This window comes from Etheostoma cragini, chromosome 8 (assembly GCF_013103735.1).
Source record: "Etheostoma cragini isolate CJK2018 chromosome 8, CSU_Ecrag_1.0, whole genome shotgun sequence".
NCBI classification, from domain to species: Eukaryota; Metazoa; Chordata; class Actinopteri; order Perciformes; family Percidae; genus Etheostoma; species Etheostoma cragini.
In genome coordinates this window covers 19085444-19107935 of record NC_048414.1, presented here as the reverse complement: position 1 = coordinate 19107935, position 22492 = coordinate 19085444, and the positions used below count along the sequence as shown (strand labels likewise).

Sequence of the window (22492 nt, the reverse complement as noted above, 5' to 3'; positions counted from 1 at the left end):
TCTTGAAACGACGGTCAACCGAGTGCCTCATCCTCTAGTCCCCGACGTTAAAAGTGCTCTCTAGCTGGTGTCAAGCTATCCAGGAAAAAGAAATATAACCGTTTCCGGTGAGCAGTTTCAGAATAAAACCCACTTAAAAAATTGTTGTAAAAGTGATAGAATGCTCGTGGACGGGTTAGCTCAGTTGGTAGAGCAAGCGCACATATATAGAGGTTTACCCCTTAATGAAGCGGCCGCAGGTTCGACTCCGACCTGCGGCCCTATGCTGCATGTTATTCCTCCGCTCTCATGTCTTCATCTGTCCTGTAAAAACAAAGGCCTAAAATGCCAAAAAAATAACCTTTAAAAAAAAAAGGAATAGAGTGATGATGGGGAAAAACTATACAACTACAGAGAAATGTAAAACGTTTTTTTTTCAAGAACATCAAATTCGTATGCAACCCCCTGCGTGCTTATAAAGAATAAATACCATATGAAAGTAGCGTGCATATGATCAGGCTACTGGGCTGGGTTTCTGAGTAACAGCCATGCCTGACAGCATGCACTGACATTTCCGAGGGGGAGTGACTTGATTACTTGTCACCCAAAATGGTTTACCAGTGTCAACCGGCTTGAGAAAGTCCCACATGCACAGTGATGATGGCAGCAGATAGATTACACTAGGCTGGGTTGTTGGATTATCTAGTGGATATGTAGCACTGTTGCTTGCTCTGGAGGAGACTACTAGAACTGTTGGGTTCTTGTAAATTCTGGAGTGTGGTCTATCTGTAAAGTGTCTTGAGATAACTCTTGTTATGAATTGATACTATAAATAAAATTGAATTGAATTGAATTGAATAGCTAATTACAAGAGATTACACTTTGAAATCAACCCCCCCCTTGCAGCCCCTGGACTACATCTGATGTATGGGGGGGCATGTGACATCATTCACAGAGGCCATGAGATTATTGAGCCTGACAAAACAGATGCAGGGAGCGTTCTCTTTGGGGAAAGACATGTCATTACAAGTGTTTTATTATGATTAGGAGGAAGTTTTAGAAGCGGAAGGTTGTAATAATATTGCCATCACATAAAACTGCCATTAATAAAGTCTTTGCTGTTGCCTTAACAAAAGGAAGAGAAAACATGTTATCACCGTTTTTTGTACAGAAATGCTTCAATTGACTTGTTTAAAAAATATATATACTTTTTCAAAGGTGAAAAAAAAAAAGGAATCACAAAGCAGAAAAGTGATACAGGTGTTCATGTGGCTTTGTTCTGCCGGAATAGATTAATAAACACATTATTGAGCCCTCACCTTTTTCTTCTAAAAAGCATGCCAAGGTTCTGTAACATCAAAATCATGTGTGCAATATTAGTAGGCCAGAAAACAGTTTCTATCCTAGTCCCACAGCATTAAGTCTGTTCCTCCTGAACAACCGGTAATCCCCAGTGCCTCTTGCTGCTCACAGGTACTGAACTGTGATCTTGAAACCGATTGAACAGGATATGCAGTATAAGCTGCATTATATCAATTTAGCGTTACAAAACAATGAGTCAGAGGAAGAGCTGCTGACATAACTTCTCCATACAGTGTGACGTCACTCTATTTATATCTGGTTTCTTTTATACAAAAGAAATTAGCAAAATAGTTAATTAACTTAATTGATTTTTAGTTTAAAAAAAATTCTCTGTGTATTTGGAGCTGTTGAGGGGCTCGGCCATGTTAAAAGTAAACAAACTTTGTGGTGAAATAAATGAATATTGGAACTCATGCAGGTATAAATTAATACAAAGACAATGAATTCACGTGTCTACTTATTAACTACTAGAACTGTTGGGTCCTAGTAAATTATAAAGTGGGGTCTAGACCTACTCCATCTGTACAGTCTCAAGGTAACTCTTATGAATTGATGCTATAATTGAATTGAATTGAATGGAAAAGAAGGTGATACATCTGTATGCTGATATACAGATGTATCACCTTCTTTTTCACAAAGATGAGATTCAGAAAGTTTTAAATCTACAGCGGTAATTGTGATTAACTTAATGCCTTTTTTTATTCCATTAGGAATTGCAGGTCTGCGTGTGGTTGTAAAGGTGTCAACAGAAAATAAGTTATGGATAATATATTATCATGCATCGAATGGAATGTTCCTTCCGGCTGTAGTCTTATTTGCACTAACAGCTTCTCCAGGGCCTGTCTGAACTCATACTGTATCTAGGTATTTCCAGTTATAACGCCTGCGAGGAATAGTGACCTGTATCAAGTCAAAACAAGAGGGAAGCTTCTTTTGATAATTAATTAGATTGGCATTCCCTTTCAGTCAAAAAAGTTATGTTAGTGTGTGTTTTGGTTTCCCTGTAATTTATTCACACCCATGTTGTAAACTGCAGTTACGACACGAAGAACAGCAGCATTGCATGCAGATAGATTATTATATCAAATGCCTCTAATAGCCTTGAGTCTTTTTGGGAATGCAACGACAACTTACTTGATATGATCATACATTTAAATAAATCACAATAACCACATATGGTATTTGTTTTATTGGGGTTCACAGCATGTGTAAACACAGTTTTTCCACTTCAGTCTGACAGAAATACATGCAGTGTGTGTGTGCATTTGTGACAGGGAGGGACTTATTTTGCTGATGTGTGCTCTATTATTCATCATTGTTTACCTTGACAACATTAGCCTCCTGTTCTTTTTATGATCATCTCTGGGGAAAAGGTTTCACAAAGCAAATTTGTGAAGCGGTGGGACTGCAGTGCTTTAATTATCTTTTTAATTTAAATTTTTAATTTGGTTAAAAAGGCTACCTCCGTGGACCCTGGCTTTTCTAACTACAGTGTTGTTTTATTAGATAAAGGAGAGACAACAGATTTTTAACAGAACTAAAAGGGAAATAAAAACGCTTTAAAGAAAATAAATCGTTGCTGAAAGTAAAGATTACTAAACTGAAACCGTTGTTAACTTTGTTTCAAACATATTAGAGGAACTTGTTTTTCATTACAATCTGATATTCAGCTTTTCTCACAGTGTTTACCATTCCAAAGCAATGGAGGAAAACAAGGACTTTTTGGTTTGTCACATCATCTGATAATAACTGGGGAGTGGAGGAAAGCTTCTCACAGGCCAGATTAGGTCCCCAGTCCCAACCAGCTGTGAGAAGGATCCCTTTCAGAAAATATCAGAGAAAAGAATGTGGACACTATCCCACTTTCCCACCATAAAATGCCTCTCCTTTCATTCCACTCTCCCCCATCTGTGCCTTGAGACGCAATAACCCCAGTGAGAGGGGAGCAGGGGTGAAAACACCTGACACCTGTGACAGGATTATAAGAGGTGAGACAGTTACTGTATGTGATGGAAATAGTTGCTAGAAGACAAGACATGCGCCTACATGTTACATAAGAGCTGTCTGAGAGGACATACACACATTATACATTCCTGTCTGACACGTGTACATCTCTTAATCCATCACTGCAGTGAGGAGTATTAGCAGTGCTCTCCTGTGCCTCGTTACTTTGAGTCATTTGTTTACATCCTGTTTCTGCAGACAGAACTGAAGCACATATGCCAGAAATATAGGAAGTGCTTTTGTGTGTGTGTGAGTGTGTGTGTGTGTGTGTGTGTGTGTCTGTGCGTGTGTGAACGCGCGCGCTCACATCAGGTATGATTGGTGTGACACCTTCAAAACAAACCGCTACCTTCAACATTATACTTCCATATGCACTAATGAAGTGTTAGATGTGGCGGCCTCTCTGGTCTTCATCTACCCAAATCCTGTAAGTCACAAGTGTGTCTAACACAATCAGTCCTTCAGTGTCCTTCATGGCGCAATGGATGGGTAATTTTCCGTGGCTCTAGGAAAACAACAGGCTATGTCACGGTTAGAACCATAGACTGTGTATATTTATCACTATATATACAGTCTGTGGTTAGAACCTATAAACTTGGTATGGACTTGATTTGTTAGTCCATTACTCATGCTGTCTATCTGTCAATACATCATGAATTCTCTCCTGTGTTGGCTATGTGCAAGGCCAAACCAAGCATGCTTACTGCTAGTATATTGTAAATTACACTGCATGATGCAGATGTTGTCATGGATGTGGACAAATAGGGAACAAAAGGAATGAATCTTGTGTTTTAAGGCAGTGGATTTGAAGGGTTGCTCGACTTAGGTGGTTCGAACATACTGTAGCCTCTCTGTGGGTTAAAAAACAACTGAATTAGTTTTGGACAGACAGGGACCTCATGTGGCCAAATGTGACTATTACACTATGAAAATCAGGACAATCACTGTCAGTGCAGAAAACCTTAGCTGACATTATCCTTCAAATTTTTTCAACCATGCAGCTTAGTTTCAGTAAAAAAAGAGAATCTCAAATTGAGTGAAGTTTTGTTTTAATTGGGTAAAACACAAGGTAGCATTTGAGATAGAACAACTCAAAGTTTCAGCCTGAGAAATGTAAAAGTGAGGTTTTCATCCAAGCCATCAGAAAGCCAGTAATTCAGTAGCATTATAAGGATAGTCCCTGTCCTCCAGATGCACAGCTGTTAATACTCCTACACATTAATTACTCAGTTAGTCATGAGTTCACTGTGTTGGTGTGTTGGCGAGTCCCAATTTATCTGGGAAGGCTTTCAATATATTCAGTTTATTTTCCTGTTGTTCTTTTCTTTGTCTTTTTGAAAAGGAGAGACAGAACATCATATGGCAAAAATACAGGTAATTCCAACACACCTCAAAGCAAGGAGTGAGTGAACAATGGAATGGTCCATAATGGCTTCAATGCTACGACTTTGTTCTTAAGGGTATAGAACAGTCACACTAATCATACTGGCCATCACTGGCATCCAAACATCTGCCCATTCTGTGGTCAGTCTGGGTGGGAGCTCCCTCTGCAGGGTTGGTGTGTGTGGTGCTGGTGATGTTTCTGTAGAGCTGCTCTGGCTGTGTGAGGACGAGTAATAGCTGGTCTGTCCAGGACTTTGGACGTCTGAGGAGTTCTAAGATGCTTGCTGCCAGACTGTATATTGGATAAGTCCATTTCTGTACTGAAAGACAGATAACCTTTCTTTAGTACCACCCCATATGAACTCAAACGGTTACACAGTGTTAATTAACAACTAGTCACGATCCACTGAAGATCACATCATGCATTTGGAGAAAAGACATGGTCATGTCTTTAAAACAATTACTGATGAATTGTACTGACATCCCCAGTTTAATTCAAAGTTCAAGTCAAGTCAAGTCAAGTCAAGTTTATTTCATCCATAAAAATGGAAATTCAGTATGCTTCAAACAAATGCATTAAATTTTGAAATTTACAACAATTTAAACTACATAAGAAAAACAGTAGCGTTAAACAGCTAAATGTATTTTTCAGACTATAAATGCACACACATTGGTATATAAAAGTAAACATTAATAATGCCATACCTTGAGTCCATGAGCTCTTTACCCAGTGCACTTGTCGAAGGGCGGCGGGGTATGTGTGCAGGCAGGGGTAACAGAGGCACATTAGTCCTGGTCCACTTCTGGACCCTCTGGAGTGTCGGGTCCGTGTCTCCTGCGGTTGTATCTGTCCCAGGAGAGCGCCCTACTCTGCTGAAATCATGTGCATGTTCGGAGTTGGTGTGGCTGAGTCGAAGCCTACGTGCGCGGATCCCTGGTGGCTTGCGATTAGCTGTTAGTGTGGCACTGAGAGGGGGAGAGGGGCACACTCTGGTGTCTGGGGGCAGGGAGAGTCGAGACACGTCAGGGGACAAGGCTTCTATGTGATGCAGGTCTGAAAACACAATCATTACAAAAGCGTTAACAGCTGCCGTTATGCATGTATAATTCTCTCTTTAGAAGCAATTGCAAGTGTTCATTTAGTGAGTATTTACCCGGGGAAAGAGACTGGAAAGAGGAATCTGGGGAGTCGAGGCTTTCACCATGCTTCACGGCTGTGTGTTCTTCATCACTGCTGTCATTCCTTACACCACCAAAGACTTCTCCGTCATCGTCATCTTCCCCCTCATCACAATGCTGGATAGCCAGGACCTGTGGTAATCTTTCTGTCTCTATGGCCTGGAGACGGCTGAAAAACAATGCAGAAATATATTTAGTTTTAACCCCCTAAAGGTCAGAGGAAACCGGGTTGACAGCTGAAGCGAAAACAATTTAGAAGAAGACTTTTAAAATCCCTGATAGATATTCAGCACCCTTTCCACCCTATCTGAGTTCCCTTGGGCTGGCAACGGATCATATTCCAATTGCGAACAGTGTAATGTACATTGTCTGTCATCACAAGACAATTAGTGTGTTTCCAGCTTAAGAACACAGGAGAGATGTGTGTAAGTAGTTAGTACCTGCTGTGCTGCTCCCTCCAAGCTCTGAGCTCTGCAAACACATCAACGCGTTCTCTCACATCATACTCCTCAAAGTCGAAAGTGTGTTCCGGTACATGGATGGGCAGGTCCCGGGGGGGGAAAGTAGACTTGGTGGGTGCAGTCTATGAGACCAAAAACAGGTAGCATGAGTATGAACGGTAGGAGAAGAAGTTATGAAACATAACTGAGTAGAAGCCAAGGAGCTGAGTACATTAGTTATGGATGGACACTGAAGTAATGGTCAGACAGAGATGGAGAGCAAACACAAGAGAGGCAGACAGAACAGGAAAGGAAGGTAAGAGGAAGGCAGGGTGACAGCAGCGGTGTGTGTATATGCCATTATGACAGATATTATGGCACTGGCAGTGAGAGGCGCATCTGTCAAGTCTCTCGGACACTGTTGCACCCTTCACAGATCTCCATCCCCTGTGCCCTCCCACTACTGTGCCTGTCCTCTCAGGTTTATGTCCCCAAGCTAATAATTGGCTCCTTCTGTTTAGACTGACATGACATGAAAGAGATTTGCTGGTGGTCTCAGACAGCCATAATGGCCTGCCAAAGCCCATAAAGCTTGTTGTTCCCCTCAGTATGAACTAAATGCCAAATGCTGTATGGGAAACAGCATGCATGATAGCATGATAGATTGGTGGGGATTAATTTGAGATCCAGGAACAAGACGTTTTCCCACTGAATTAAAGGAATGTTGTTGTTTCTCCTTCCAACACACACCACGTACCCTCAACTTTTCTCTTCTTGCTCGGACAGCCTGGACTGGGTTTCCACAGAAGAGGATCTTGCCAGCTCCTTCAAAAAGCAACAAACAAGAGAAAATGTCAGCGAATCAATCTGTTTTCAATCTGTCACCCTCTTGGTGGCACTGTTGAGTAAAGATTGCAAAGTGTATCTGTACTGGGTGAAGGAACTAGCACTAAAACAAATCCAGTGTAGAGATGAAAATGTTGAGCCAATGTGGCTTGATGTAGAAGCTCTCACAGTGGAAACACCAGTGTGAAAAACAGCCACCAGTGTGCCTAACCATGCGTCAAGATGCTGGTTTCCGCTTCCACTGTTGTTAGATCGAAGTCTGCAGATCCAGGTCTGGATCCAGGAGGGGAAAGAACTCCAGGCCTGGTTGCTGACATGGGTCTGGAGCCAGTGTGGGGTCTGGAGCCTGCTGACGAGAGGGGCCAGATGAAAGACTGGCTGGAAGCAGGGCGTCTTGCTGAGCCGGGTCTGCTGGAAGGACGTGCACTGTCTGCTATTTCCTCTAGAAAGACAGAAGTGATTGGCCCATTAAATACCCAGCTGTAATTAACTTATCCGCATCAAATCCCTTAAAACAACATATACATACACCCACCGTCTTTAGTAGCCGCCTGAGAGGAGCTGCTGTCTCTGATGGAGTTTTGGAGAATGGCCCAGTCCTCTCTCATGGTGCTGATGCAGCTCAGCCCGTCTTCCTCCACCTTTAAATCGTCAAGGTAGCGCAGCTGGGGAACCAACTCCCTCACTGCAGCCCGATAACTATAGTCTGCTGTCTGGGTAGAAGGGAGGAATCATAGGAAAGTGAGACGCAGAATGAATGTAGAGGACAGACAGGTGTTTGAAGGGGGACAAAACGGGAGTATTACAAGATGGATAGGGCATGATATTAGTTAGAAACTGTGACTTCAGTGTCAATACAGTAGTGTACTTAGTACCCATACTCAACACAAGCAACTGAAATGTCTGTTTCAGATATCATGACTGATATTTGTAATGACTTTCTGGAAAAAATGTGTAAAGACTGATGATTGTGTAAAAATGCTAAATTGAACATGTCTCACGCATAACCTATGGATTGTCTAACTTATTAAAAATCTAAAACATCTTACTGTCGACACAGTAAATTACATTGGTTTTGAAACTGGTATGGCCATCAACTCATACTGTATTCTGTCATGTTCCTACTGTTTATTTTAGTTAAATGACTTTCACCAGCACACACTAAATGAGCTGATCCATTGTTTTATGCAGATATAACCATGCAGTGGTTTCAGTTTATGTCCCAGAGACAATTATATAAAAGCCTACTTTAATGAACAGACTTCTCAGATCTGTGCTAGACATACTGTAGACTGATCCATTTTTTTGATGTTTGGTACTCCAGGTGGCTGCAGAGGTAAACTGTTACAACAATTATATTTCATTGGAAAGTACACTATGCTAAACGTTAGCAATACTAAGTAATCATAACTACATATTAGGGGCTACTAGATGCCCTACAGATAATAATAGCAAGGGGATATGTTGAAAAGAGATGTAAGGTGAGGTAATCATTTGGGCATACTTCAAAAAAGAAAATATTGATTATTTCAATCAACCAAATCAGTGTGATACTCCAGCAGTCCAGACACAGGACATTTCTAAATATTTTAATAGTTACACGCATCACAATAATATAATGGATATTTTATTAATGTGATGCTCGTTTTGAACATTATGGCATTTTAGTGAATCTGTGGAACATCTGAGAGAGAGAGAGAAAGAGAGAGAGAGATAGCGAGAGAGAGATAGAGAGAGAGAGAGAGAGAGAGAGTCTCCAGTAAATCACTGGGCTACTGAGCGATCACATTGGAGCTCGGCACCCCTGCCCTTCACCAAACCACACAGATGCAGTGAATACAACAAGAGAGTGAAGGGCTGGCAGGGAGGAAACGACAGAGAAATGAGGAGGAGAATGAGGGGTGTGGGAGAGGAAGTAAGCGGATGTGTGTGCTTGATGGAAAGAGAGAAAGTGCAAGAGGAGTGATAATTTGGCAAGAGAGCAAACCCAGGAACCCCACAGTCACTACAAAGCACAGGCCTAATGCATATTCAGCTCAGCATCTCCCCTCATTGCCCTAGTTTCCTAATTATGCTGGTGGGTGTAAATAAACACATTCACAGTGGCCCAAAAAACTCACAGCACAATGTGTCTCGAATCAGCAGAAGGTGGAAATGCAGCTCCTACCTTGTACATCCAGGTACACTCAATTTCACTAAGAGGGTCCATTGAAAGCAGCTTTATCCACTATTCAATTACGCCCAAATAAACATATATTGGTCAGTTTTCAAAGAAATGAAACAGCTCTGTTGTGTAGTAATAACACATGTTGTCTGTGTTATGATGTCTCATGATGACTTGTGTTTAATTATTTTGATGCCTCCTGCTCTCCCAGTGTCCTATCCAGTGCATAGAAGACCCAGATGGAGATACTTAGCGATGAGATCACACGGAAACGTTCATGTCTCAGCACTGCTGAATATATTTCTGTAATTATCTGAAAAGCCACGAGGACTGACAGCCTGCTAGCACAGGAAAGACAATTAACTGAAAAATACTTACGTCAGAGCCACGAGCTGCATTTGCAAGTGGGCATTTACAACATCAACTGCATAAAACAGTTTTCTTTTGAGGAACTCTGCCCAGCTCCTTGCTCAAGCTTTTATTCAGCTTCAACCATTCTCTATTTTTTTGTTTTTTAATCTTTTGCCAGAACATTGTGAATCTGAGCCTTGCGGTATTTGGTGCTGGCTACTTCAGGGGGCAATGATCAAGGATTTTACGTGTATTCTGCTCTTATATGTTAATCTGGATGAGAATCTTAGCTACATGTGTATTGGACACATGCACAGAAGACATGCATGTACACACACACACACACACACACACACACACACCTCCATGAACAGTTTTTCTTGCATTATCATCAGTGTCTGGATGGTGACACATTTGCTGATCAGAAATTACTGTTGGTCTTCATTACAGTACAGAAGGACACATGACTTTTGTAGCTAATTTTGGCTCTCCCTGATGTCTCAAATTCTACTACGCTCCCTTTGAAACACTGCTTCTTTGTCAAATATCTGTGTGTGCTGAATCCCAGAGGACCAGCAAGGAGTCTGACAAGGACAGGAAAATAGGTATGGTGAAGAAAAAGCCAGCATTTGGAGTTAAACCTTACCTAATGAGTGTTACCTTAATCAAATACCATCTTTCTTTGCACAAATATAAAACATTGATATTTCGTTTTGTGGTATAGACAGCATAAGCTGAACATAACCCTTACCTGGATGGCAGTGGGGTTAGGGTGCACACACACAGGGTTTCCCTCCAGGGTAAGTGTCTGGAGTTTGCCACACAACCTAAGATACTGAATCTGGACTAGGTCATCCACATCGTTCCCTTCCAGATCTAACAGCTGCAGGTTGATTAGCATGCCGACCTGACTCAGGTCAGACACTTTGTTATAGGCCACATACAATTCCTGAAACAGAGAGAGGATGTACGTACAGGGTAGTAAAGATTGGTAGAGGGGAAGAAAACGTGTCTACATTTGTTAATTATTACACCTTTAAAACAGATTATACCATCATTCAAAACTTTTTTTTACCCCAAAACAGTTTGCTGAGTTGTTGAACAGACTCTCCACTGAGCCATCTGGAACCTATAAACCCTACCTTGAGGGAGGAGAAAGTAGAAATGCCATCTAGGTCTTGGAGGGAGCAGCGAGACATCCACAACACCTGCAGGTGGGAGAGACTGGTTCCCAGGTCTCTATGGAGACAAAACAGCACAAACTTGAGTCAGAGGCAGGGAAGGGAGTTCCACACCCCAGCGAATGATGGGCAAGGCTATCCAGTCCCTTGGCTACTGAAGCTAGAAACTCTGTTCTCCTCCACAATATGCAGGCCTCTTCTCTGCTTCCCAGTTGTCTCTACACAGCCCACCCGTGCTCTGACCCTACTAAAAGAGTCTCAGTCAATGTATCTACAACCCCGTGACAGCCTCTCAACTACAGCTCCCACAGCCCAGAGCAGGAAATGCTATCAGAGGCAACGCACGTCCGGCTGGCTCTGCTCTGCTGCTCTCAGGGTGGAGCAGACAGCGCCCTGTATCTTTCTGTTTGTCCTCTTCTCCACAATTCTCCACCTGTCCTGTTGTAGGACAATTTACAATGTGTGTGTGTGTGTGTGTGTATATATACATATATGTCATCCTTGAGCTTTATTGCTTTTCTTTTCTCAGATTTCTGATGACACAGTGGTGGCTGCAATCAAACTGGTAGGACAATCCAGGAGAAACGGTGCATATTTCCTGTCCTTTTTCGGGGACTGTCCATGTAGACAAATGTGAAAGCTGATATGCCACAAACCCCTCTGTGTCCTATTGTGAGACAGGCTGAACCTGTTCCCCATGTGTATTAATCTCTTAAATGAATGAACACCAGATATTTTGGCATCTGGTTTACACGCAGCAACATGCATCTTCCATGCAGACATTTTGTATTATAAGTCCCCTGTTGGAAAACCTTGGCAGAAGCGGAGCCGAGCTCTACAACCACAGTACACTTTCTTTTCACTATCAAGTACACATCCTTGTGACTTCTGACCTGCTGTTCGGCTTCAAAGAACTGTCTTTTTTACTTCCTCCAAGGCCTCTCACTAAATCATGACACTAATCCCCATGTGTCCATCAAATCACAGTTTATCTTTATGGAAAGATGGACCTCCTTCCTATGTCTTTAAACATAAGTCAAACATTAAATGGGTCATACAGTGTCAAGAAGCGTACATAAATTTGGTTTAGTTTAAAACCATGTTTCATTTTATGGTTTTGGGATTAGCAGCTTCCTAGGAATCTCTAGTATTCCATGTCCTGATACAATGTCAACATAGTATGAGTGTGACTTTGTGTGTTCTTCAAGCTTCTTTGTTTTTCAAGAATACCAAGCAGAAAGAAAACAACAAAAAGATGGTATTTGTGCTTACCTTACTGACGTAATTGTGCTGTTGTTCAGTCTGAGCTGCACCAGCTTGGGCAAGTAGGCACCTGCAAGACGATCAGAGGAACAAAGCCATTTTTGTCATGGTCATGTGACATAAGGGTGATTATGTTTTGGGTTTTAAACTCCTGGTTTAATCACCTCACCTTCAGTCACCTCATCAGACATTAGATGTAAGTTAGTTAAAAGGAAGAGCATCTACAGTGGCAGGCATGACTCATCCATAACCAGACACTGCTCTGTCATGCCTGCGCTCATTGTGCAATCTACACTTTTTTTCAGGACAAAGGTGATCATAATGAAGATGCTCCTACACCATTAACAGCTCAGTCATCCTGCACTGAGGTTGGCACACCTGAGGGGAAATCTAGTACGGATACGTTATGTGCGTCATAGCAATGTCTTTATTTGTCTCTTATCTTCTTGTGATTTATGCTTTTCTGTTTGGTCATTATAAGCACCGGTTATGAATCATCAGTGTACACAGTGTAAAAATCAGCTTTCAGTGTTTTTCAAATCTGACTTTAATTTTAACAGGAGTTACCGTGTGGGGATATGTTTGCAACTTCCATAAGGAACACTAGACATCAACAATAAAACCAATACAAACAATAAACACTGAGCCCTAATGAGTACACATACAAACTCTGCACCCGTGCAATACGGGTTAAAATAGTTCATTTACATTTGTAAATGCCTTAATGTACTGTAAACATACTGTGTATTACCAAGGTTAGCCAGTGCAGTTTCTTGTGTGTCTACGCAGATCTCCAGCGAGGTCACGCGAGAAAGGTCCCGAGTTCCACACAGCGATTCCTGCAAGGTCCAGAAATTCATCAGCATATCCTGAACAGGATTTGGTCTTTACCAAACACAGTTTCATCATTCAATATTGACCTCAAATTAACAACTATTATTTTAATGTAACAAATTATGTGAAGCCAGTGATGTGAAATAATTCAGTCCTTCCACCTCACCTTGACCAAACAATCTGCACAGCTTAGTCATTGTTCATAGAGTCGCTCATCAGGAGCAGGATTGGGCAACAACGAAATTATTTCATGGCACTACACACATAAACACAGGCAGTATGTCTGTATACAGTAGATGTTACATGTTGACATGTGCAATGTGATATCCCTCAACCCCAGGCTCCACAGACATCTTGGAATTCAGCCTTCAACATCAATGTCTCTCCTAGGCTACTGCTGTAAAGTACACTAATATGAAAATAACAGATATCTCAGATAATAGAGGCTACGGCCTATTATGCACATAGACCAACCATGTGTATGAGACATAGACAATGGAGAACTGGGTGTATCAGTGGGATGAGCCCTGGCAGTATCCTTGGGCACTTCTGTGAACTTACCAGCTTCTCTGGAGAGAGGTAATAAAGCTCCACTGCTGTTTCCGAGTCCTCGCATGGTTTCGTGGCAGGAGTTGGGTTGATGTGGCCGGATCCACTGAGCTCAGTCACTAGGACCCGTGCTGTGCCGGGCCGGACCTTCTGGGGCACAGACCCATGACAGCAACTCATCTCTCTACCTGAAAAAGAAAATTAAGGAAGTGTCTTACCAACATGTTTGGATGGCTTTCTAACAAAGAGGAAATACGAAGTAGTAATCTATCTATATTTTACTACTTCATCTAACTATCGTTAAGTTCAGCTTAGTTTACAAACGTAACGTTAGCTAAATGATGACCTATGAGGGGGGTTAGGTAATGAATGTTCTACTCTAAGCTCATTCCAGCCACATGTACTTCCAACATGATATTATATAGTAGTTTAATATAAATTAAATATGTAACGTTACCTGATTCAGGAAACTGCAGGCTAGAAATATCTAAAGTTATGCATTTCACCGACTGAGAGCACTTTGCTTACAAGCAAAAGTTTGCTTGACAACCACTTACGACTTCCTGGATACGACAGGGAAAGACCCGTGGCTCCTTGGGATATGTAGTTCACGTGCAACGTGCAGTTATCGATTCAGTGGAACTCTAGAGGTTTAACGTGGAGTAATAGCATGTATTGCTACTATTATCAAAGATGAATTTGTAAGCCTCAGGTTTGTTTTGTTTTTTTACCAAACATTATGATGCAGTGTCAGAATAAAGAGGAGCCATGTATGCCTATATTTATTCTGATTTCTTAGACTATGGACTAAGTATATTAAAATTTGACAAAAAACAGAGTTTTAGACAAAAAAATAATCAAATCCACTAAATTACTATTCTCCATGTTTTTTGGTCACGAGCGGGCTTTGTAAAACAACAATTTGCCCCAAATTAGTTCAAATCTAGGGAATATATAAATAAAGTGTCTAGTCAAATTTTAGATTTTCTTTATTTTAAATGCTCAGAAATTTCTACACTTTGGTTGGTGATTAGGTTCCTCAAGTGGATGGGGTTGTGCCGCCATATATATTTGAAAAAACAGCCCTTCATCACCACATTCAACTGTTTGCAGGGACTTCTTGTCTGTCACGTTTAGGTGAAACTTTGTACACTTAGATTAAGTACTACTGGAAGCCAGGTCTTCACGTCTTAACCATATAAAGTCTATAGTCTTAACCACGGAGTATCAATGTTTCCGATAGTATGTGAATGCAGCAGTAACATATGGTAACCGGGGCGGTTCTATGTTTGATAGAGCTGGGCGTGGGCTCGACACTCCTCGTCCCCTCTGCTCTCTGTGGAAGCACATTGTTCAACGCGGGCTCGTTTTACCCAGAACCAATGAATGCCTTGGTGCATTACAGCTACTGAGAATCAAACACGATATCAGACAGAATAAGGTGCAGATGCAAAAGACGGCGGGAAGCGGACCAAGAACATTTCCTTCTGATTAACGTTAACGTTACAGCTGAGAGGCAATAGAGTTGAAATATTTTTTTCTTCTTCACCGGTAGACGAAACGTCGCTCTTGTCGCTAATTAGACCTCTGCTTGTTGTAAGTATGCAGTGCACATTCCTCTGCCCGAAATATGTCGGCACTGACTGTTTTTGTCCAATAGTAACGTTACCGCTTTAAAATGCTGTCAGTGTTTTGGGCACCGCTGGAGATTGCGGTCCACAGTTAAAACATGTTAGCTAGCTAGCTATCGTAACATTCTGATTCACGCCCGGCGAGCTTTATCTGTCGAGCTCAAAAACTCATGCTTGGCTTTTAGTCTTAGCTACGAATATTGGAATTATATATATTGGGAATTTTGCCTATTTCTTTTTTTTTAATAACAAATATCTCTTAGTTGTGGGGTTGTAACTTGCTTTTGGAGGAATAACATTGACGTTAGACCGCCGTGGATTTCCCCGTTATCTCAGTTTGAAAAAGAAACCAAAGGCTGTCGAATTAACAATGCAATAGTAGGGAAATTACTTTCTCTCGTCTGTCTTTTTGTCCATAAAGCCAATGTTCAGTATGAGGTTTGCTGCTACCGATATTGGCCACACAGAGAAGTAACGTTAGGGTGACGCCCCGTCACACTGAGTGAAAACTGAATGTAACACTGCGGAAGTTAGATTACAAGGCATTTAGCAACACTCTTGACAGCTCTCTGTTAAAGCAGTTTAGGAAGTTTACAAGGAGAAAAAAAAAGATGACAAAGACAGCACGGTCTTCACTCAAATGATGACCATATGGGACTGTAGAATAGAAACAATGTACCCACCCGCTGACACAAATCTTTGGCAACATTCATTTGTATTCCTTTTACAAAGTATTAGTAACAATCACGTCGGTGTCTTCTTAGAAAAAAACACAACAAGCGTCTCACGTCTGTTCAATGTTGGCTCATTGACATATGAATGGACCTGACTGCTGTTCACATCACATCTGTTTATCCATCACAACATCGCAGCTGCTGACCCCAAGCATCCTAATATGAGCAACATGTAAAAGCCATATCGTTTTCCATGATCATATAGGCTGGAGTACATTGGGCTAAGGAGGTCCAGTGTTAGTCGAGTGTTTTTTGACATCAGCGTCTGCAGAGTCCGAGTGAATGCAAGAATTCAGGCAGCTGGAAAACAGCTGGAGATAGTCCAGCCAGTGATTGAGGTGTGATGATAATCGCGTGTCCCTTTCTCTGAACAGCTGTAGCTTGGGTGGTGCCCAGCTGCTTTCCAAAATAAGAGCGGACTCTTCTGGAGACCAATCATTTACAATTCGCTTTTCATATTGTTTTTACCTGGAGGATTTTAATGTATTACATGTGTCTGGTTGAGACTTAAAGATGGCTCAGGATATGCTATTTTGTATATTTTTGTAAGCATACTTTAGCTGTGTTTTTTATGTTGTCATACTCCTGACTTGATAGTGTTGTTGTTTTTAAGTCTTAAGGTTACAGAGGTTGGTTTGAAATGTTTTTTTCTTTGTAGAACTAACAAAACATTTTGTGGGATCTTTTACAGGTTGACTGGTATTTTCTGTAGTATTTGTGATCCACATAATGAGTGTTTTCACATGCACTCACAAACTCAAACCACTGGACGAGATTCATGTGTTCCTCTGATTGCAAAAATCAGCGTTGGTGTCTGAGGATAAGCCCAATGGCTCCTCTGACTGGCGGGCCTTTGTGTGGAGGTCAGCTGGCCTTTTCATCTCTGCTGCTGCCTCTGCCGTCTCACCCTACCCGACGAGCTGAAAGCATGACCCAGTGGGGAAAAGGTCACTTGTACTAGTGCTTTTTAAAAGCAGCTTGTTTAAACCTGCACACAGATACATGCAGAAACTCCTTTTTATATACTTGTTTTGTAAGGTTGGAAATCTCAGGAGGAGGAATAGCTTCTTTAAGGATTTTCTCGTAAGAGTCTCTGTGATCAAAATTATAGTTTCATATATGTTTTTGGATTTTCTCTGGCTTCCTACCCTAGAAGAAGACTTAAATGGTTAGTGCTGTTTTGAAGGGTTGTTGTCTAACACGTAGATGGATCGCTAAGTTGATAGACTTCATAAGAATTGCTTCAAGTCCTCACTTGTTTGTTTCACTTGTTTCATCAACATCAGTGTGCAGAATAGGGATTCCTTAGCTCCAGGTCAACACTTATATTTGGATGCCATTTAGGAGGATGATGTCATTGGAGAGAGCAGAGTGTGCTATCGAGGCTCTAGGATGGGTCTTGAGTCTCAGTGTTTGACCGTGATACCTCCCTAGAGAGGGTCTCCTTACCATCATAGCTCCATTAAAAATCTATTATCTCTGCAGCGGGCTTGTGGCTCTGCCAGTATGGATTCTTTAACCAATTAAGAACTTTAATGGAGAGCCGAATGCATGTTGAGGAAGATGGTCATTCATGTGTCCTCCTTGCACCATGGGTTTTAAAGTGATGGGATCGTTTGCCAGGCTGTCAGGAGCCACAGAAAAGTAAAGATGTTTCTCCACTGTAGTTGTCCGAGCTCTGCAGCTGAATTAGCTGGGGCACAGCTGGAGAATGTTGAGCATTTTCATTATTGATTTCTTTATACATTTCTTTCAGTTTCCAGGTCGACCCCTCCCTCCTGTGGTTTTCTATGCCCTTGGCATATAGTAAGAGTAGCCCTCGCCCTCAGCCACTCTCCTACCATCACCCCTCTCTCTGCTCTGTACTCGCACCCACCGTAAGCTGTCATGTAAGATTTTCCTCCGGGGCTAGGCGGGGTTCTAGGGTTTCAAAACGCACTGTTAATTTCCCAGGCTGGAGCTTGCGAGTTATAAATAACCCTGAACACAAACATACTGTAAAGTAGAGCTGGGCAGTGTATCGATATTGTATTGATATTGGATCGATATTGTGATATGAGATTAGATATCGTCTTAGATTTTGGCTTATCATAATACGGCATACGTGTTGTCTTTTCCTGGTTTTACAGACTGCTTTACAGTAAAGTTATGTCATTTTCTAAACTTACCAACTGTTGTAACTGTTCAATTATTTGTCTTTACCCACATAGTCACTATGTCCACATTACCGATGATTATTTATCAAAAATCTCATTGTGTAAATATTTTTGGGAAAGCACCAATAGTCAACACTACAATATTGTTGCGGTATCGATAGCGAGGTATTTGGTCAAAAATATTGTGATATTTGATTTTCTCCATATCGCCCGGTCCTACTGCAAAGTGCTTCTTGATCAAAAAAGGAAGAGCTATGCAGATATATTGGGATCTTTGAAATGGAAGCGGCCCCTAACTTGTAGACGAGACAGCGGCTAAAGCGGTTCTCAGAGCCATGGATGGGAACAGTGGGAGCTGGAGGCGGACTCTGTTTAACTTCACTGACCTGATGTGTTAGTATAAGTCTCATTGTTGTGGGGTTATTACTGTTTTCAGGTACGTTGTATGAAAAGTGGAACGTTGCGTAACCTCGGCTTGGTTGTACGTATGTTTGGACAGGTGTACTGTGCATGTGTAAATTAGGGCCGGCCAATATGAGGACGTTTTCTAATTGCAATTATTTTGGAATTACGATACAATTCACGATATTTGAGGGAATGATAATTTTTGTATAAATTATTCTCATTGAAAAATCTTAAAATTAAATTGATTTATAATGTAACTTTTTAAGGATCTGTACAAAACAAAGATGTTTTCTTTAGTCTGTAGGATACATTTTGCAGTCTGGGACGTCTCTGCAGCACCACAGTACTTCATTCAGAACGGTTTGACACATATTTTGCCTTTTAACAATAAATGGGGCCCCACCTGCGATATTGCGCCCCTCCCCCCCCTTTGATTTGGATTTTGCAATACTCCATATTGCCATTTTGATAAAATTATGATTAATAGTGTAGCCAACTGTTGCAAGTCTGGGGCAAACAAGAACTGTACAGCTTAATCACACACTGACAGTAATTACTGAACAATATGAATATTAGGACTGCAGACGAGGGCATGACAAAGCTATAGGTGCAGGATAACCATCTGTGCCGAAGTAAAACAAGGAAAAACAGACAAGTTCTCGTCTTTAAAAAGATTAATGCATGCACTAATGGCTGTGATTGTCAGCGGCTGTGCCCTCAACCGTCCTCTCTATCTCCACAAAGGCCAGCTCTGTATGAACCACTATCAATATCACTATCAATGATTCATTTAGTTATTCATCTCCATATGTATGTGTGGATTATTAATCAGCTGCTGACTTGGCCTAGTTTGAGAAAAGATGGCACGGCTGTCTGTTTTCCTTTCTCCACTTTCCCAGTACCCGGTGCGGGTGTGTTGACTTTATATTTTAGGCTGTAAACTTCCAGTCGTTTGGCAGGTGTACACTGGAGATCTGGTTATAAGGAAGAAATGCAGCAACCAACCATGTCAGAATCTGGAGAGCTGGGTGTGTTGGAGAGGGCAGGTGTCAATCTGTTTTTGGATTTGTTTGTTGAATTTGTGTCCTACATTTTCCTTCTTTACTGCTTACCAGTTCAATTCACTGTACTATATTGGCATAAAAGTTCATAAACAACATAGAAAAGGCTTCTATTTGGGATTTAAGTTTTGGTACATTTTGATCCATATTGGTTATTAAAAATAATCATGTTTTTGTGTGCATGATTGTGTCATGATGAGTGCTTATCATTGAGGCAAGTACCACTTAAAAACACGCAGTTACAAAGTGCTTCACACACATGCACAATACATGAAGAAATAAATTAGAATAAACAAATTAAAAAATACAGAAACATTTTTTTAAGACAGCATAAAGGTGTTGTAGCCTTTTACAAAAAGGCTAATGTATAAAGGTGGGGTCTTAGAAGACGCTCAAATATATGCTTATGTGGATGTTCTTAAATTAAATGATGATGAAATAATCGTTCTTTGTCATCATCCCCTGAAAGTCCCACTTTCTCTAATACCAATAACAAATCTATAATACCGTAACATGTTATTTTGTGTTTTTACGGTTTCCATGATGTGAATCCTTGCCCAGTCTGAGTTTGTGGCCTACAGGGACCAAAGGTTCTGTCTGCCCTGCACAAGTCTCTCCACGCAGCTGCTGTTTATTTGGTTAAAGGAGGCTGTAAGGGGCGAGGCTGGCTCCGCAGCTCTGCCCTGGTCTCTGTACTCCAGCCAGGGTGGGCTGCACTGTGTACCAGCTTGATTTATTTACAGTGAGGGAAAAGGAAGCTAAATGTTTGGCTACAACACTGAGGATTCAGCATAATCCCCTTCCTGTTGTGCTTGAGAATTATAGCAGTAAGGGTGTTTTTACAAGGAGACCATTGTTGATATTGGTGACGTTGTTCAGAGCTACCTGTTCCATTAGGGCGAGCAATGACTTGCGGGATCAAGGATGCGTTGCAGGAACATGTGTGTGGGTCTATGTGATTGAATGAGAGCAGCTTAATTGCTGTGTCTGTAGTTAGCATTTTGCTTTCCTGTCAATCATTGACATCAGTCAGCCGGTCTTGGCTAGTCTAAGTGTGCCCACACATCCGCACAGTCACACCTCTGAGACATACACAACGTTTTTATACAGTGAGGTGGTGCATGCATATTCTACTAGAGAAAAACTAAATCAATCAATTGTACTTGACACATGTATGGGGTAAAATTACAGTAAAATGTTACCCCAGCTGTGTGTGTGCGTGTGCATGTTGAACGGGTGGTTTGGATCTCTAATGATTTTCTTAACCTTTTTCTTGCAACGCCTGGTGTATAAATCTTTTAGGTAGGGAAGGGCAGGGCTGTTGTATGTTCAGCTGAACGAACCACTCTTTGCAGGGCTTTGCAGCGGTGTTTGGTGCTATTTCCAAACACGGCAGCAATGCTCTTTGTCAGAATGCTCTTAAAGATACAGGAGTAGAAATTGCTCATTATTTGAGGGGATACCCGGAACTCACTTCTTTAGTTATGAGTAGGTTGTTGTCCTGACACCCAGGGATCAGGTCCTCTACTTCTTTCAGGTAGACCTTTTCATTGTTGTCTGTAATCAGGCCGACCACAGCTATGTCATCAGCAAACTTGATGATGGTGTTGGAGTTAGTGTGGTGTGTGTGTATAGAGAGTACAGCAGGGGACTTAAAACACAGCCCTGGGGCGCTCCGTTGTTAAGGATGATGTCTATGTCTGCCTGTCAAGTATCCACATGCACAGTGAGGTGTTCAATCCAAAATGGTGTTTTTTACAGGTGTGAAAGGGTGGTGTGGAGCATGTGTGCTATGGTGTCTTCCGTTGATCGCTTTGAACGGAAAACAAACTGTAATGGGTCCACTGTGCTGGGTAGTGAGGAGCATAGATGAGTTTAAGACTCACTCTGTGTGTGTTTGTGCGCGCCCTTGGGAGATAAAGCCCAAGAGAGAGGGTGTGGATGGCTGAAGCGCTGATGTGTTCACTACTCTAAAGTGAGCAAGGAGCTTTCGTAACAGTTACATGGAGTGCATTTTATGTTTTTGGATGACAGTTGGCTCTCAGGAGAAGGAAAAAACTGCATATCTGACCCATGGTGCTCATGAAAACCTGACAGATTGATTACACATTCTTAGCAGGTGGGTCAGGTCAGTGATTTTCTTCTTGAGCTCACTTCAGGAACATTCAGCAAAGTGAGACACTGTCGATGAACAGGCCGAGATGTTTAACCCCATGTGAAATTATTTAAACTACAGGTTATATGACAGACTACTTTTGAAGTGCAATTCAAGGCTGTTTTTTGGTGTTACGGTGGTGCACATGTAGATAACTGTTTCTGACAGGTATATAGATAGATCTTTATTGTCATCGTATGCGATAGAACAGAATTCTGTTTGAGACATCCTCTCCAAAAAGCATAACATAATTTTGTGTTGAAAGTGGCGATAACACTGTTCAACTAAAGTCAAAGAACAAATGCGTAAAAAAATGTGTGACGTTTTTTTTTTGTCACTACTGTCAAACAGAAAGTGAAACTAAACTCCCAATCCTGGGAGATAATTCCAGGAATTCCAGGGATTTTCTCTGATGATCTTGCTGTGACGATGTGACCTGACCACTCCTTGTTCCTCATTGAAGCTGTAACCACGGGAGGCTCCCGCGGTTGCCGTGGGCCTCGAGCAGACCAGGTTGGCTCACACTAGCCCTAGCTTGTATTTCATTTCACCTGGCAAAATCTCCATGGTAGCTTCATGTCTTTCGAACTCTGACTCATCTTGCGCCATCATGACTACTACAGGTCTGGTATGAGGTCAATTTCAGGTCATAGATATGGTAATTGCTTAGTAAAGGTGATACATTTGCAGTAAGCTTAGTCACACTTTGCCACTGTATGCGCTGTATGTAGTGGAAACACCCATATGACTACTTTTGCTACCAGCTGACTCAACACGACTCCACGATTTCACTGAGCAGCCGAGTTGTAAGGGGG

At 41.6% G+C, this 22492-nt stretch overlaps 2 protein-coding genes across 4 annotated transcripts in view; one reads left to right on the top strand and one right to left on the bottom strand.

The window, feature by feature from the left end:
• Window positions 1–4379: 4379 nt before the first annotated feature.
• Window positions 4380–22492, bottom strand: part of lrrc56 (leucine rich repeat containing 56) — a 19733-nt gene continuing 1620 nt past the window's right edge. Inside the window, exons 1-13 of one of the 2 annotated variants that reach the window (XM_034879121.1) lie at window positions 13988–14166; window positions 13548–13723; window positions 12904–12991; window positions 12162–12222; window positions 10851–10947; window positions 10460–10657; window positions 7729–7906; window positions 7405–7635; window positions 7105–7172; window positions 6348–6490; window positions 5883–6076; window positions 5434–5782; window positions 4380–5048 (exon numbers count right to left, since the gene is read on the bottom strand). In XM_034879121.1, the coding sequence (XP_034735012.1) occupies window positions 4871–5048; window positions 5434–5782; window positions 5883–6076; window positions 6348–6490; window positions 7105–7172; window positions 7405–7635; window positions 7729–7906; window positions 10460–10657; window positions 10851–10947; window positions 12162–12222; window positions 12904–12991; window positions 13548–13715 (1953 nt within the window). In that variant the 5' untranslated portion in view covers window positions 13716–13723; window positions 13988–14166 and the 3' untranslated portion in view covers window positions 4380–4870. Of the gene's footprint in view, window positions 5049–5433; window positions 5783–5882; window positions 6077–6347; window positions 6491–7104; window positions 7173–7404; window positions 7636–7728; window positions 7907–10459; window positions 10658–10850; window positions 10948–12161; window positions 12223–12903; window positions 12992–13547; window positions 13724–13987; window positions 14167–22492 lie in introns of those variants that run through there. The other variant, XM_034879122.1, reaches the window with a different exon arrangement.
• The window catches only part of hrasb (HRas proto-oncogene, GTPase b), an 18627-nt gene continuing 10952 nt past the window's right edge, over window positions 14818–22492 (top strand). The window contains exon 1 of one of the 2 annotated variants that reach the window (XM_034879125.1): window positions 14818–15131. The gene's annotated coding sequence lies outside the window, so the exon portion shown is untranslated. The remainder of the gene's footprint in view (window positions 15132–22492) is intronic. The other variant, XM_034879124.1, reaches the window with a different exon arrangement.